Source organism: Lepisosteus oculatus, chromosome 26 (assembly GCF_040954835.1).
Source record: "Lepisosteus oculatus isolate fLepOcu1 chromosome 26, fLepOcu1.hap2, whole genome shotgun sequence".
NCBI lineage: Eukaryota > Metazoa > Chordata > Actinopteri > Semionotiformes > Lepisosteidae > Lepisosteus > Lepisosteus oculatus.
In genome coordinates, this window is record NC_090721.1 from 1,865,167 (window position 1) to 1,883,805 (window position 18,639).

The 18,639-nt window shown below is 39.8% G+C and overlaps 1 protein-coding gene across 2 annotated transcripts in view; it reads right to left on the reverse strand.

Annotated features, from left to right (window-relative positions):
* tmem132e (transmembrane protein 132E) overlaps positions 1-18,639 on the reverse strand; it is a 229,873-nt gene that overhangs the window by 32,146 nt on the left and 179,088 nt on the right. For both annotated transcript variants that reach the window (XM_069184282.1, XM_015367846.2), the window contains one exon: positions 2,738-2,878. In XM_069184282.1, the coding sequence (XP_069040383.1) occupies positions 2,738-2,878 (141 nt within the window). The remainder of the gene's footprint in view (positions 1-2,737; positions 2,879-18,639) is intronic.

Genomic DNA, 18,639 nt, shown 5'->3' on the forward strand with positions numbered 1-18,639 from the left:
ATTTCAATCAATTTGGCTTGATTTCTGTCAATTTCTGACAATGATGCAGGTATTACAGAGGATGTAATACACAAAGGGAAAGGGTTTTAAGCTCTAGGCAAGATAGAAACAGAAAACTCAATGAGGGAGAATTGCTTTCTAATGGTATATCAAAACCAGACAATACAAGACTCTTAGCAAAGGAGAGAAAGAAAACAGCTTGAGTTAATTTCATAAAATGTTGTTTACATGCTAGAGGCTTTTCAATACTAAAAAAAAGAATCATGTGCTAAAATGTTTGCTTTCAAAAAGAAATGGTATGAATGTGGTCAGAATCCAGAGAAAGTTCTCTAAGAGTAACACTGCATTAACCAAATGCTTCAAAAGTTAGATTAGCAGGGAGTTCATACACTGCAGGCTTATTGACTGTCTAGAGGCAGGCAGCCATGCTGTGTTCTATGAGTAGAGGAAAGAGAATCAATGTAGCAATTTCCTCTTTCCTTTTAGCCCTAATAGCCGAAACGTATACTTTTTTCCCCAGCTCTGATGCAATCTTAATTTGATTTCCAGCTTCCATTGAGTAACCTCTGTCTGTCACTGATATTCTTTATACATATGTTGAGATCAATAGGGTCACAACGGAGACACACCAGTGTCCCCAGTGAGCCATGTTTTAAACACGTACTACAGTATGTGACATTTTATGTCCTATTGGGTCCTTTGGGTTTCTTTTTCAACACAATAGAATCCGTGTTTTGGTCTTTACTGCATGTATAACTTGTGGACAAATAAATGGAACCCCAAAGTAAAACTACTAGTCAATCTCCAATATCCCATACATGCTCTTTGGCACTAAATCTCCTGCCGAATGCACCCCAAGAATCGTCCTTCTTTAAAAGTCTTCTCTTGCAGTCATGCTGGCCGTAGATACAGATGACCGGCATGTCTGCCATTTTTATAAGTGACCCTAACATTGCTGGGGTGTTATCTACTTAATGAAGGCATAAGCCAGACCTGTGTGAAAGCCCTTAATTTCAATGCACTTATTTAACCAGGTTTTTGTGAATCTTAGGAGAATTCTGTTTCTCACAATCAGCATCTTTTTGGGGGAAAAATAAACTAGTTTGCATTATCTTGCTGATTCAAATACCATTTAATTTTAAAGATCTAACATTTCACAAAAAATTATAAATATTTTCCAGTGTAATTAAAATAAGTTGGCAACAATTTTCAGAAAAAGCTTTTATGCTTTTATGCCTCTCATACCTGGCTCAAAGCAGCTGTTTCACTGTCAAACAAGAGGAATCAATCCAGTCACAAAGCATGCGCTGAGTATAAGAACTATTTTATATTAAGAACTAGAGCTTTCATAAGTGGTACGTTATTAAAGAAAACCCAGACAGCTTCATATGATGAAAGGAGAAGTGCTTACAGAACCCAAAATAATAGTTTCTTGAGACGCCAACGCGTTTTAGGATTTACGCGTAGGATACCAAAACAGCATATGGACTGCTGAAACACAAATTGAAGTGACAGTTTCCATGCTCAGGCTTATCTAGATAAAAATATACTTGGATAAAACTTAAAAACAAATAATTCTGCCATTCAATGGCAGTGTAGAATAACAGTTGATAAGTCTTAGCCATTCAACTGAAAACACCCTCAGAAACAAAGGTGAATAGTTTTAGATTACAGCTCACATACAAGGATAAAAATAAAATGAAGTTTGGTACAGATGATTTGACACAGCTATGTTCTAATATACATAGAGAGAAAGTAAGAGACTGAGATCGAGATGGACATGTTTTATTCAGGTAACATCACTGTTCTTGCTCAATCTCCAGAAGGGCTTGTGTCTCTTTTATCTTTCCAAGTCTTTATTTAACAGTGGGGAGGCTTTAGTGTAGTCTGACAGCCGAACCCACACTGTGAAAGGAAAACTGAGAAAACCTAAAAAACGAAAAAGATTCCCCCCCAGTTGTTGAGTATTAATGAGGATTTCAGTCTTCAGAAGTCAACAGGCCCTGGTCCTCGCAGTCTCTGGCTCCCAGCTCAAAAGCAGTGTCACCATATGAGAAGTTAATTTTGCAATTTGCTTTTGGAACATGGGGCAGACCGGAAAAAGGGGAATGAACTGGCTCCTGTGTTTCATTAAGGCAGGTAACATGGCTCTGTGCGGCTGCAGGTATTTTCTGAGGTTTCAAACCTGTCTCTTTGTACAAGGATCCCTTAATTGGGATGGACTAAGGGCTCCAGCTGCTCACAATGAAACCAGAGGGTTCTTTCTTCACACAGGACTTTCCTCCCTGTAGTGTCATTTCTCATTCTCCACCGTAGGCACGGTTCTGCTGCCGCCAGAGATCCCTTAGAACAAGCAGCCATGCCAACTAGTCTCCATGGCAATATGCAGAAGGTTTTCAAAAGAAGGCTGCTCTTCCTTTCTGAAATGTATACACCGTACACCTTCTTTGCCCTGATACACAACTATGAATAGTGCTCACCCTTGATGTTTAACATCGCCAGCAAAGATTGCGTATGGTGCTGGTCCGTTTGTTAAAACAACTGTGTCTGAGGTGTACTAGTAAGGTTTTGTGCTCGTAAAATGGGAACCCTGGGTGGGGTGGCACAATCTTTCCCTTTCCTGAGTTAAAAGGGTGAGTAACATAGTCTGTTTGCCCAGGAACACAACTGTTTTTTTTTTTAAATGACCAAGAGATGGTGAGCAGCCCAGCAATATTGTATGTAATACATAACTTACCCCACTGCAACGCCCTTCCTTTTGACAACCTCAATGGTGGCTATGGAGTGCTTGGCACCTGTGAGAACCTCCGATTTGAAGGACCATTGCTCATTCTTGGCCTTGGTCTGCAGCAGGTTCACCCCTTTCTTAGCCTTCACCCTGGAAAAGAAGCAGATGGGCAGTGAGCCGATGGCGCTGGTCAGCTCTTACTGGTAGATGACTCAAAGACAAGTCCCCCTGTCTCCTGACACATTATTGAGCTCATTCACCTTAAGGTCCCCTTTTTCCCCATAAAGAATGGAGGAGAAATAAATACGGCTAAATGCCTGACTTGCAAGTTACTCTGACTGGTTTTCAGCAAGTCAATTAAAAATGAGAAAACGGCAGTCACAAACACATGATGGCATGCAAATAGTGGAGTCAGCTGCAGACTCCAGGAGTGCAGCATTGAGATTGCCTCCTGCTTCAGGCTGAAAGGATGAAGATTGAGCTGAACAGCAAAGATAGCAAATAAGATAGGAAAGGAGTAATACAGTACATGAACTGTAATATACTCTACATACTGATATTACTATAAGTAGACTCCCTCTGAGAAATACCTATACAGTACATACAGGTCCCCTCTGGGCACATCATGGACTAATTGTCCACTTATTTTAAAATTAAATATGGAAACTAAGTAAGGAAATAAGGTCCATATTACAGATGCGTAGATTGTGTGCCCTTTCTTTCCTTAAAGACAGAAATGCTCCTTCCAGAAACATTCAAAAGGAGCTTTCATGAGCTCCGTAACCAGCATATAAATCGTGACAAAATCATCCCAGGTCCTCACCATGTTGTAAGGGCAGGGGAAAAACTCTGACACCCACAAAGCACACATTAGTCTTGGATTGTGAAGCAGGCGGGGAAAAATAAGAGAAGTGAGATTGAAATATCAGTCTCCTGGTAGAACGCACTTTTGTAAACAGGATCAGTGCACCTTTGGAGACCAGAAAATCTCTGGCTGCCATTTAAAATTGGATCCAGCAACCTATTTTGAAACAGCCTGTGCTGGTAGTAGCAGAACAATCCTACATAAAAGAGTCATTAGTTTGTCTATGTTAATCCTCTAGGAAGAGACAGTGAGCTGTGCAATGGTGGTTAACCTGCAATACAATTAACCATGACCAATGCCACAAAAGAAGCACTTAGTCATAGCTACATGAATGGGACTTTCACACACAGAGTCAGGATGAGTGCCAGAGTCTTCCAGTAGAATTTTTTTTGATAAATCCTTTCCTGCAGCATTCTATCCACCTCAGCAAATGTCTTCTAAAATGTATATTTGTTCTGTTTTCCCTCAGGATTTTTATAGGGAAATACCTAAAAAGTATATCAAATGAAAAAAACAGTCACAAAAATAAGGCCAATCACATCTGAACTGAGACACAAAAATGAAACCTTAAGTAACTTGCTAGTAAAACCATTAACTTCCAGAAGAATGTGTATTTTCTAGGTTAATGTAGAGCTATTGAGGCATAAGATTGTACATAAGATTAAATAACCCCTCTTCCCTTGTGCAAAATATCTGCATGTCCTATATACACAAGTTCTAATAATGTGGGTTTGTTTTTCAATTGTAAGGAGGCATGATAAATAAAAAGGAGATACAGACAGGCTTGCCTCCAGACTGACTGCTGTTATTGTCTCCTGATTCTGTGGTTGAGAGACAGGAGATGTGACAATTTCACTTGGACATATACTCTGCTATCAGTCATTGGGTGATCTATATATAGTAACTTTAACTTCAGGACACACTTCCTTTTTATTGTTTCCCAGGAGCTACTGTGACATCAGGTTATAAGGAACAGTGACACTGCCTCAAAGGAAAATCTTTCAATGTTATCTGAATGGAAAACTTAAATAGGAGACCAAGCAAACTGTAATCTTTATAGATGTCACAAAAATGTGCCTTTGTCATACAGTATATGCCAAATAGCATATACACTTCTATCTTGCACATGAAAATGATTTGATATAAAAATTGGTGGGACACTAAGTAGCTGTTTATAGGTAGTTTTATAGGCACTCTTCAGTTGAGTGCACCCCATCGGCCAATATGCAACACTTTCAAACTGGTCCACTGACTGGGGAAATCTCATTTCTGCCAGGACCAAAAGCAGGATGACACAAATCTCACTACACTACCATCCGACTAGAATACTGCTGTTGCAGCTGGTTGACCAAGGTTTTCCATCATACCATCTGTAATGATGTCGGAAGAGTACTGTCTTCCGCTAGGTAGCTGCACATGGAACACAGTTGAAGGTTGTACAGTAGGTATTGTCTCTCTGGCTTTCAATTCAACAATTCAACAGCTACTGAGATAATGCGACAGAACTGTCTAATGGTACTGTACTTGAGTTACTGCACAAATATTTCCAAGGATGCACTTCAAAACAGGCAAAATAGGACATCAAAGAGTAACCAACCTTTCAGAGCCACACATTTCTTCTTTTGCCAGCACAAAAAGAAACAAGACAACCCAAATGCCCAAAGCACAGCACTTTGAACGTCTCAACAAAATGCGCACTGCATTTATTTGACTCACACGTCCTTTTTAATAGGTGTTTTTTCTACCCTGATGATTGTAAATATTCCCTTTCTGGCTCTTAGTTGTTTTCCTGACTTCTCCCACCTGCTGGAATCACTGCAGGTCAACTTTAAAGCCTAACCCATGACGAACAAAGCCAGCCAGCAGCTTCCCTATAGACAAAGCCCAGATAAGGTCTTATCTCGCATCCCATGCTCTTATATCAAAAGAGACACTGACAAATGACACATCATAGAGAATTTTTCCATACTAAACATCAGTGGGAAGAAAGCTACATCCATCTTCCCGACAGCCATCATAATACCACCGCGTGGAAAATGCTTCCATGTTATTACGTGTGGTGGTTCAGTGGTCCACATCCTTTCATAAACACAAAAGCCCAGCTTCCTGCATGTTTGTCTGGCACAGATTAGGGTAACGGCCTTTAAAGGCCTCTGATCTTTGCCCAGCTTTTATACCTTGAACACTTTCAATTATGTTGCCTTGAATGGAAAATGTTGTGGCGGAGGTAGGGCTTAGAAATAGTGGACCCATCACAATAAAGAGCACAAAAATACATCACAGCAAAAACATTTACTTTTAATCACAGAAAGGTAGCAGAAAACTCAAGGGCTACGATTCATAAACTGAATGACAATGGTTACAATATGGTTGAGACGTTAAATGCTATGCCTTAGATCGTTGGCCAATAGAAACAAGGCCTTCAAGAGCACTTCAGATCTTTAAAAGATCTCAGCTCCTTTAAGTCTTTCTTAAAAAAAAAAGCAATCATGTGCCTACATACTGTACACATACACATTAAAAACATTTTTCAAACAAAACATAAAAAATGCTTGGATCCATTGAAACACATAGGCAAGAATGACCTATAAGAAATGTCCCATTCCCCGGAGTGCAACAGGGAATAAGCAACCATCCTTAGTCAATGGAATGAGAAATACTAGGAACTAGGAAGAGGAGATTTCCAGGTTGGCTGTCATCATCTGCTAACTAGCCTCTGTTATGCGCTGTACCAGAGTGAGATATGAGCAAAATAAAAGATTGACTGACCAGCTTTTTTTTGGTTCTGCAAAATTTACAAGTATTCCTTATGTGATGCCAGTAAGCAGCTTACTGTAGCTGCCTGGTTATGTATAGGAAGGGCACAGAAGAACTGGAGTTTGAGCTCAGAGAGAGCTGGGGTCTTGTTTGAAGTTTATTAGCAGTAGATACAAATAAAAGAGCACTGTTTTTGCCTTCTGGCTGTGTACAGTACATATTTCTTGAGACTCTCCTATAAAAAGCTCATTGTTAATGATACACTGCCCCAGGTGTGCCACTTTTCCTTTTCTCACAGGGGTTTAAGACACCATTTCTGGTGTAAAGAAAATGAACATTAAGGAAGGTGATATTTCTCGAGGGCCTCTGCATTATTACCTTCTGCATGTTTTTTTTTATGTGCCATGAGTGTCCCTCTCTTCACAATTTGGAAAGTAAAACCCTTTCCAGCTATATAAAAAAAACACTGGTTCCATCACTCCAGACTCATACAGTATGGGCAACTTATCTGGTATAGTTCTGCATTCCCAGCAAATTCCTATCTGTCCTAATGTATTATTTAAAGAGTAACTCATATTTGCTCCTGCCTTTTTGGCCACTTATAGACTGCCTTAATGTAAACTTGAAGAGTAGTTTAACTTGAGTAAAATGCAATCTGCCCTGTATTTTGTCCAGAGCAGCACTTTTTACTAGTTTCTCTTTCTCTTCAGCAAATGCTGCATTTCAATCACTTGCTTGACTGAGCACAGTGTGTCACATTCTGTACCATACGGAGAGAAAAAACTACTGCATTTTAAAGAACTTTTTTGGATATTTTTACAGTTTATGGCAGAGGTATAGGTCACACACTCCTAACAATAATTATCCAGTGCTCAAGAAATCAACATTTGAATTTAAATATCTGTTTTTTTATCACCCATTTAACATAAAACCATACTTGAAAGTAGCACATCCACAAAAAACCCACCATTCATTCGACTAACATTCACTCCTGAACTGCTTTTTGACAGTTAATAATGATGCTTGTTATAGATGAAGGCGGATAAATATAGCTCCAGTTTAAGAGGAACTTTTATCCATTGCCTTAGTCTATTTAGAGTACTATTGCTAGATAGTTTGTCGGCAAATAAGGATCAGGCACATTGGTTTTGTACAGGTATATGTACAGTATATGTGGATGATCGGTGGAGAAAATACACTGAAAATATACAGGGCTGATGGTGGCATTATACCAGACATTTGAGACCAAAATTAAAAGGATGGTGTCTAGCTTGTCAATGATTCTAAACAGTCAGACATCTCTGTTGAATTGGGACATTATAAAGCTATGAAAACAGATATTCAAACAGTATGAGAGTCCATGGACGCAGTGAAAATGAGGAATACACCCAGCATTGCGAGCAGTTTTGAACAGCACTGAGCAACCTGTCTTTCCACAAATCAAACATAGTTAAGAATAAACAAACTGCAGTAACGTCTGCTTTCTCACAACTTTTTCTGAACGCAGATTTTTCCCACCAGTCTGACCCATATTTCATCGCAATGCTTAATGGAGTGTTTTAACAATCCATTTTACTTAACACCATCTAAGAGTATTAACAGCAAAAGGTGTTAGGCTGCAGAGTGGATCGTTTTTTTTTTAAATTATGCAGTTATCAGAAATTGTAAATTGCACGTCCTACAATGTGTCTCAAGCACACTGTTGATTACGCACGCAGGGGAAGAAAAAGGGATTTATGATTTTAGTTACATTACCTTTCACAAAATATTTAAGATGACAAGCACAGAGGATCCAATTTAATTTCAATTAAAGCTGGGCTCCTTTTTGCCCAGAAAACTTCACAGAAGGTCTTCTTTTTTTAACCTAATGATGTTTTGATATAAATCAAAGCAGTCAAGCACTTTATACTGCGGGCTATATACTGTATTACACAGATTAAAATGCCACCTCCCTTTCATATTTCTTGCTGTGTACAAAGCCAGGAAAGGAACAAATAGTTAAAGCTTTAGAAATTAGCTTTTTTTGCTTGAAATGTTGAATATCCTGGACACACATGGAAACTGGAATAAGTATTAATATACCAGGCAGGATATAAATATAACAATACGTAGTATATTGTTATATACAGACAAAAGGTAAATGACCCTTGTCCTAGAGCACTTGCTCATTATCTAAGCTTTCACGTTTTTTCTCCTTTTTCATTAGAGTGACTCACACACAAGCACTTTTTGGAGCCACTTCCAACAATCTTCCATACCAATCCCGAATAGATTTAGAAAGGCCACTGTGGTGTGACTTGTTTTTGTGGATTAAGGTGGAATTGTAAACTGCCGCATTGCTAAAAATATCAACCCAGGCAGGAAACAATAAGATCCTTACCCCAGAGGCCCTTCTCTGAAGCCTGCCAGTTCTCCTGGAGAGTCGCACTCATTGAAAATTGGCGTGTGAGGTAGGGACTATAATTTCTTCTGGTCTCACAGAACCAAACCATTTCAAACACAATGGAAAATCAAGTCGCAGTCAGAGTCTGAGAGCGTTGACTGGAGAAGGGCTCTGCCTCGGTAAGTGGACATTTTCAAGTCACCCTCTTTGTGAAGTGCTTGAATGTTTATTTTTTAAACCTGATAATACAATCACACAAGAAGGTGCTGTTTTTTTTCTGACCGTTCTGCCATGCTTTTTAAAATCAAGAAATGGGATGAAACAAAGGGGAAGGCACTCTCAAACACAGTAGGGTCACATGGGAAGTTCTAGCCCTGATTGCATTGTTGAAAGGTGCAAGATGGAACCTCATTCTCTGAGGTTGCTTAGGTTTCCAGGGCTATAGAGCTTCACACGCTCCCTAGGATCAATCATAAAGCTGCAAAGCGGGGTAACAGCACTGGAAATATAATAAGAGGACTCGGTCTTTCCTCACTCTCGGGCTCAGCTGTAGTGAAGAGGCGAAAAGACGAAAGAAATGACTGTCAAGCTGCTGGGGACTTCGAATGCAGACAGCACGTGAGACTGGGCAGCCCAATTATAGTATTTTCCCCCCTAACAGCCCATGCCTTGAAGTTATCTTGTTGAAATGAATTCAACAGCCATTCAGGAATGGCGGGATGAAAACGCAGCCCAGGAAAACTGCCCGTACCTTGTCGTGAGGAGGCAGGCGATACAGGCCATTATCCCTGCTCCAGCCCCGACTGCACTGAAGCAGAAGCTTGATCCCGAAGCACGCAAAGGAGCCGCTAAGAAAGCGTCCTCCACACTGCAATTATTATAAGTAGTTTTCACATCACTGAGCCACGAGCAGAGGCCCTTGGGTGAGCCAAAACCTTTTGTGGATCCTGTCGAAGCAATCCGAAAGGCGCTCACCAATTTATGGGATGATGCGAGTGGAAAAGAGGGCTGCCAGCCAGGGCAGAGAACAAGAAAACTGCAGCGTGGTCTCGGTTCGTAACGTTACGTGCCAGCTTCACTGCGGCCGCAACAGGATCTCCTTTTATGCCTTTCATTTGGGTAGCCGTGTTTTATCTTTTAACCTCAGTGAGGAGATCTAGATGTGCAGTGCACACAGTTACAACGCACCTACTCTATATGGTTTTAGTAAGATTGTGATGCTTACCCATTCTGCCCAAGCAGGAAAGCAGGAAAGATCCTATCCTAACATTAGCCCAACAAGCATTACGATCTTAAAAGCACTCCTAGGCTTCTATGTGATATTGAAATTAATTAACAAGCTTTTAATTTTAATACAGACAGGGGAAGTGTCCATGGGTTGTCCAAATCTAAGACTCTGATGGGTCATTTATACACATAACAATGTCATAAATGTCATACATACTGTGGCATTTCATATTAGTGTGATCCTTGGTGGAAAATGAAAATGAAACCAAGAATTTAGGATATCCTTTGCAGTTTTCAGGGGCAGTGGTGAGAATTTTCCCATTATGTACTTCAGACTAACAGTGTCACAGAGGATATTACAGAATCTACAAGCATCAGCATTCAAGCATGCCGGTATTCTACAGGGCCTGTGTGTTAGAAACAGAACTGCGGGGGCTTCATACAGTATGTATTTCAAAGAAAAGATAAAAGTCACAACAAAAGGTTCTGGGGTTGTCAGTGAGGCATCAGGTTTCAGCCCCTTACAAGACTTACAGAGGAGTCTCACTTTCAGAAAAATAGAGAAAGGGGAAAACATGTGGCAAACAGCAGAGGAAAAGTCTATGGAAAAAAACTCAGTGCTCAAGCTAATCGTACTCACTGTGCTTCCATCTTTTCCCTTTGATTAGACAGTCAATATTGATAACACTACACCACAGGGATTTATGACGTGTCTGATCCTAAACCCTAACACTGTGCAATTAGTCTGTGTTATTGTGATAGGACCAGGGCTCCCTGGGGAATAATCATTGTTATTCTTTTTATTTTCATGTGTAACCAGCAAGTTTCTTCTGCTTGTTCTTGCCTGCCCCCAGCACCCCAATCTTTCCCCTCGCTTTCCTTCCTGTCTTAAATGCCTCTTCTTCAAAATAAATCACATCACATGCACAGCTGTTCAATTACATTTTTACTAGGCACTGCCAGCAGCTATTCTACCTGATCAACCTTCAATTCTTTGAAATCAAAAAGGAAATGAAGACAAACAATCATACACACACAAAGCTTCTAACACCCCAGTCCATTCCCTTTCAGCTACTGATTGTGATCTGTGTCTATACTGGCCAGCACCATATCAACCCCCTGCAACGCATTCATGCCCTTTCTCCACTGAAGACCCTGCAGTCAAATGGAAGCAGCACAGTAAACCTACAGGACAAATTCTGCAGTGTGAGAAATATTATTAGGTAAAGCAGCAGGAGAAATCTTGGCCAAGATTTCTTTAACCTCAACAGCCACTGTCCTGTAAAATTTTATAGATGTTTTTATTTCATCATGAGGCAAAATAATGATAACTGTAACCAAAGTAGCCCAATATTGAAGTCTGGATGCCCACATTCTAAACTGGCACATTAGAGAGGCAGTAGTACAGGATGTGAATGAGCAGATGAATGCAGAACAATAGTATAGGAGAGCTGTCACACTGCTTGGATAAATGATGATCTGCCCAGCCCACATATATCAAACATCTGGACGTTTGCTCTCATACATTAGATAAATCTATGGCAGGCTCTTCTTCTTTTAAACTGTCGATTTCTATTAGAAAGGTGTAGATCTTACTGGCTAAAAACTGAAAAGAAAAAGAAGAAAGGTCCAGGGATTAGAGCATGTTAAAATGTTGTACAATCCAGGATTGTTTAAAATTATTGTATTCAGGTTGTGGAGGTACTGATCTTGTTGCAGTAATTTGTAGCAATAGACCCTAATCATGCAGTTCCACTAGTGATTTATTCAGAAATATTTGACATCTAATAAAAAGCAATCTATAATTTGATAGCAGAGGCTATAACGGGTAAGGCATTAATTCCTGAGATGTTGTGATAAACCAGAAAATTACTGCCCCAGTACATGTCCTCATCTGTGTTCACAGGCCACTTGAATCTTTTTTCTTTCTTTATCCGAACAATGTCCTCAAAGTGTTTGATCAAAATGACACTAGTGAGGGAAGACATTGGGATCTGGTGTCATAATTGATTTTGTCTAGTTTTAAGAGTATAACAAAAGGAAAAATGCCAAATTAAGACTACCATCTATGACAGTGGTTCCCAATCCTGGTCCTGCTGACCCACACACCTGTTGGATTGTGATACAGCCGAGCCCTCAGTTACACAATCAGAGCCTTCCCTGACTTCATCATACTAACATTAGTTTGGACTGTTTGCTCCCAGCTCTTAAACACAGCTTTAACTGTTGTAGCTTGTAAATGAAATAAAATCCTAAACTTGTGACTAGAAACAAAATGCAAATATTCAATCGAAGCAACGTCTTGGATCAATTGAGGTTTCAATGACCTAGCTAAGGTGGGCTGGAGTGAACACCAGCAGCTGTGTGGACCAGGACCAGGATTGGGAACCACTGGTCTCTGGGATGGACACTTTTCCCTAATAACGGTGTGTGTATTTTTAGTTTCCATTACCTTTCATTGGAGGATTTGCTGTCCTCATCAAGCTTTTCCTTCTGATTTTATGTGTTTATTTTTAAACTTCCTTTCCAAAGCCATGTTCCACACAGACAGATGCATTCAGCTTGGTAATATGGGACCACAGCCCCAGGTATTTCGACACAGCAGCAGTTACTGGAGTCTGGCCTCTCAAAATGTACATGAATGGCCAAAGAGTGTGTTGCATCTTTGTGAGTTTTCAGTGACAGTACCCAACAAGCGAGCTAAGCAAGATCTGGTTCTTTTTCACACAGGTCTTATCTATGTTGACTATCCCCAAGAATCCTATTGCTGTAAAGAGTTGCAGCATTTCTCACCCTTTCCTGAAGATTAAATCAGAGCACTTTCTAACATTTAGCTGAGGAAATGTGTCCTCTGGCTGATCTAGGTTTCTCCCACAGTCCAAACACATACTGGTAGGTTAACTGCCTACTGGGAGAGCTGGCATCCCATCCAGTGTGAGCCCTGCCTTGTGCCTGTTGCCTGAGCTTCAAGATCCCTGTGACCCTGAACTGCAAAAGGTCAAAGGAAATTGGGGAAAAAACTTCACATGTAATAGGAGTAAGACTTAGTCTTTAATATCTTGGCCTGGTTTTGAATAGACACTAAATCTATTACCTCTGTCCTGAGTGACTGTTGGAACAGTCCTTGTCTGTTTCAGTAAAACTGGTAGTATACCACCAGTCCCTGAAGATGTGTTTATCTTTTGTGCTTCTCATACCTGTAATACTTTTGCCTCTACTGTGGTACAGTAATACTATTTAATAAAGAGCTTTGTCTTTCCTCAGCCTGAGGCATACTGTTCATTCCTTCCTTGACAAATTCCTGAGTGAAATCCTAATTTAATACCTCAGCCATTTCCTTTTTGTTGTGAAGTTTCCACAGTATTGTTTCAATGACAGCTCAAAGCATTTTTGCATTTCAGCAGCCATATCACCCTGCAACTCACAACTGGCAACCCACTGAAGCTAAGCAGGTGTGAGGCTGGTCAGTATCTGGATGGGAGAACTCCTGGGAAAAACTAAGGTTGCTGCTGGAAAAGGTGTAAGTGGGGCCAGCAGGGGGCGCTCACCCTGCGGTCCATGTTGGCCCTAATGCCCCAGTATAGTGACGGGGACACTGTACTGTAAACAGGCGACATCCTTCGGGTGAGACGTAAAACCGAGGTCCTGACTCTCTGTGGTCATTAAAAATCCCAGGGTGTTTCTCGAAAAGAATAGGGGTGTAACCCCGGCGTCCTGGCCAAATTTCCCATTGGCCCTTACCAATCATGGCCTCCTAATAATCCCCCTCTATGAATTGACTACATTACTCTGCTCTCCTCCCCACTGATAGCTGATGTGTGGTGAGCGTTCTGGCGCACTGTGGCTGCTGTCGCATCATCCAGGTGGATGCTGCACATTGGTGGTGGTGGAGGGGAGTCCCCATTACCTGTAAAGCGCTTTGAGTGGAGTGTCCAGAAAAGCGCTATATACCGTAAGTGTAAGCAATTATTATTATTATTATTTGAAAAACGCAAAGGCCATTTTCTCTCTTGCTCAAACTTCACAGCTTCCTATAGAGATTGTTCTGTTTCACCAGTGTTGCTCAACATGCTCACCTAGACAGAACAATGTGTGACACCACTGTGGTATTTAAAGTAGAATAAGTCATTTTCCATTTTTCAGAGCTGGTATCCTTTAATGGATTATGAAAATATAAATGAAGCGTGCTTTACATAAAATGACCCTGACTGTATAAGGACTTGGGAGAAACTGTGAACTGTTCTCCAGCCTAATGCACAATGCCAGCAGGCTGCTATTTGTATCATTCTGAATTGCCTCCTCTTCCTTATCTTTGTCCGCTACTGAGAATGAATGGTTCTTCTCACTCATTTATCATATCACCTTGTTATTCATTTGTTCTTCATCATTTATCTACTTTTTCCAGGAGGAATATTTGCATAGGCCATCCTGGTATTCCACATTAGCAAAGTTACTGAAAGCTTGGTGTGGTTGTCTAATTAAACTTAGACAGAGCCAGTCAAGTCTGCACCTCCTAGATGGATTCCTGCTTTCACAACATTAGGAAAGGTTGGAAGGGGCAGGCATTTGTAATTTCCCTTAAGATACAAACATTTCCTTTGAGGCTAGCTGGATTTAATTGCACTACACTGCGATGGATGCACAAAACCATCTACAGCTTGCATGCTCCTTTCCAAATGAGTTTGGCTTTCCTGACACAAATGCATTCACATAGAAACTCATTTGATTCATATTCAGTCACCAGTCATCAGCAAAGCTCACAACACTTCTTTCCTACTCACCCTCTCTGAAAAAATCTAGAATGTAAAAACTGTTACCAATTTACTACATTTATTTTATGCAAGGATTACAATTGCCTATTTAGAAATTACAGTTATTGATTCTTTAATATAAAATAGGTACTCACTAAATCACTGTTGTTGAAGCAAATCATTTGGATAAAGTACCTTGCTCAAGGGTGTACAGCAGTAGAGTGTTCTCACTTGGGATTAAATTCACGATCAGGTCAAGAGCCCTAAATATTCCTTTGCACTACTGTCGGAGAACAAGTAAAAGAACTGAAGTTTCACATGCAGGAAAAAGAAAAGAAAAACACAACCGATCATTCAGTAACAAATAAATTGACCCTGGACAACTCATTTATTTCAACTGTAATTCATCACCACTCCAGAGGCAGGGCTTCCAGTTCTGAATGACATTAACCACTGGGCAGTGTGGGTGACTGTGATTGTAATCAATGATGATTGGAAGCTATGAAATGCACCCATCATCTGTGAACAGGAGAGGTTGTAACACAGGAATCTCCAACCCTGGTTCTAGAGAGCCCCAATCTGGCAAGTTTGATCGCCTTTAAACCTTTAATTTCTAAAGGCCTGGGACAATGTAATAATGATCAATCACTGTACATAGGAAAGGCTCAATTAAGTAATTTAGAGCTCCTTTGGAACAAAAATCAGGAACAAGGAACAGTGTTCCTTTCATTGAAATACTTCTTGCTTAATTGATCAGCTGCTAGAGCAAGTGTTCCTAATCGTCAATTAACAGGTGATTTAGGGTGATCTGTAAGAACAACTGTAGGCTCTCCACAAGCAGGGCAGACCCTTCTCTGATGGACACCTTCACAGATTAGCATATCATACATTTCCAGGTTTCCCAATGTATATGCGTGTATATACTGGATGCATATTGGTACAACAGTTAAGTTGGCTGTCCTTGTAGTCTATGACCAGGTCAGATGTTCTCCATAATTTTTCATAATATATGTGGGACACATTTTTCAAACAGCAGTTTGAAACTGCACAGAATCTTTGATTACCTTTTCTGTAAAGTACTATAGTTCTGGTACACCACCACACAGATAGCAGTACACAAGCATGGAATGCAGTGAAATAAAGTCCCTGACCTGAAAGAACATTTAAAACCCGCAACAGGCATCTGAGGTCTGTCTGCAGCTCAGACCAGATTATAAGTGCGACAAGGTTAACGTGACAGTATTTTCTTTTCACACGCTTCAGCCCAAAGTTTTATTCAGTCTTATCTCGAGAGGCCGTGTAAGGGTTTTCTAAATCCCTTCCCTTCAGACATTTGAATGTCTCTGGAAGGCTGTGGGGAACAACCTTTGGGAAAGTGAAAACACAGGCCCGACTGTCTCAGCACACAGACGAGTGGCCACAGCTTTTTGATAGCAGGTGAGAATGGATCCGTTGTGAAGATTGTCTGCTGTGGAGAAGCATTAAAAGGTACATTGCTCAACTGTGGGGGAAAAAAAGCATGACTGGATCATGGCAGTAAAAATGCTATAAGAAAGCTGGAAAACATGAAGAGATCAAAGGGTAACATGGACGAGGGCATTTAATAATGGAATCCTAAGTGATGTAATGGTTTTCTTTACATAATTCACAGATGTCGTAATCCAAAATAATGCATGGTAGTTATCGCGGAATGCAGCACACTGGTGTGGCAGTTACAGCTTCTGCCTCATAACACTTGGGTCCTGGGTTCGAGTCTGACCATTTCCAACCTCTGTGTGGAACGTGCATGTTTTTGGGGGACATGTTTTGAGGTTTTCTCTGGATGATAGTTTCCTCCTACTTCCCAAAGATATGCTGGTTAGATGAATCAGAATTTCTGCATTTTAATTGCTCTGTGTTTCTTCTACGTTGTACTGCTGCCTTGGCCCTGTTTTGGGAAAGACTCCTGGATTGCACAGCCCTTACCAGCAATGCCTGGCTTTTTGAAAACATATGGATGGACATATTGAGGAAATCAAAGAGTTTAACCTTTGACAAACATGGGGAAATGTCTCATTTAAGGCCTGTTTTTTTTTAGCAAGAAGCAACAACAAGGATAATGTAGAAAGTTGAGACAACAGACACTGAGTTTCTCAATCAGTCCGCCTCCATTATTCCAAATGAATACAAAGCCATTAATTTCCATTGAAAAGGCGAAATGTGCCTAAAAACTAATTTTTGTTCATCGAAATAGATCAGTTGCCTTGGAAACAAATGATGCAGTGTGTGAGCGAATTATTTAATAACGTGTACCAATTTGTAGGGAAATGAGTCCTTTCATTTATTTTACAGTTTTTCTTGGCAAAAGACTTGAGGGAATATTAATTCTGTATCTACACAGTGTGTAGTGAATAACTAAATAAGAGTTTTCATGTTACATCATACTGTAACTCTGAAAGATGTTCCACCAGCCTTACATATATATCCATTTTAATGGACATCTATCTGAAACAGATTTATTAACCGGTTAATTTACTTTAATAAATAATGTAAAAAAAATAAGATTGAAAATATCTTTCTGAAGTTCGTTACATAAACATTGATTCTTGATTTCCAAATTCACAATTATTGGTACTCCCCCGTACACGTTCAAATTGATCTGGAATCATGACTGGTATATCATTTAAAATTCAATGAACAGCATTGTTTGACACAAAGGGAGTCAAAAAAAGTTTTAGATAACTATACAGATAAGCCCCCCCTGGAGACCACCTTGGAGACAGAGGTTGTTCATAACACTGCAATGTTTGTACTGTAAATCTAAAAAAAAAACTACGGTAGATTGTTTTCTAAGTCTTAGTAACTGAAAATTGACATCATAAAACATAATAAAAATGTCAAAATAAAAATAAAAAACCTTGAAAAGATGAATTACTTGTTATGGAGAAAAAATGCAATTTATTTCAATTAGTTTGTGGAGATTTTACCACCTGGCTGAAGATTGCTGTAGAGGAGAGGGACTGAAGGTTTATGGGCCTTAAGGGGTATTTCTAAAACAAGTGGGACCTGTAAAAGCAGCAGTTGAATCACAAAGAACTGACACGTTCAGGAAGAATATTTAAGCTAGAAAACTGAGGAGGAGGTGTAAGTCACAACAGGCCAATTGTGGTGAAATCGGGAAAGCTACACTAAGAAACAAAAAAGGGGCAAAAATGCATCAATTCTTAAATGCTTACACCTGAAAGCTTAAAGTACATGTGAAGTCTGATCATAATATGGTAACCTTTGATGTACAGTATACACTATATCTCTGAACATTGTGCAATAAATGCATAAAAACTACAAAGAAATTAGATAAAGCCTGCAAACAGTGAGCTGGGAACAGAAGGGTACAGCTAACAGTAGAAAGATGGCTATATTTCAGTAACATAATACTAAGGACTGAAAAAGGATTCACATTCAATTAAATCCAATGTAGAGGGAAACATGGCCTTAATAATTTAAAGGAGAAATCAGAAGCAATGGAGCTCTCCTCAGACTTAAAGAATGGCAAAGGGTGCACTGAGTTACAGGCACAACTGAAATAATAATGAAATAATACTGTAATACTATAAGATGAAGCACCTGTCTACCTAATATGGGATTAATATTGAAAGAAGAAAAAGAAATAGTAAATGTACTAAATTAATATTTCATAGAGGTTTTTGCAAAAGAAAATGTCAATACATGCCCCATGTTAAACAAGGAGACCACTACTAATGAGTAATTTCAGCTTAACTGGCACAGCGATATGAAAGGGCCTAAGATGGCTTAAAGCTAATAATATATCACTAGAAGCTGATGATATTTCCCTTTGGTACTTAAGGAACTGATGAATGTTACTCACAGAACTTTCTGGGACATTTCAGCTGTCACTAAGGATGGGAAGTAGACACACAGATTGAAAGAA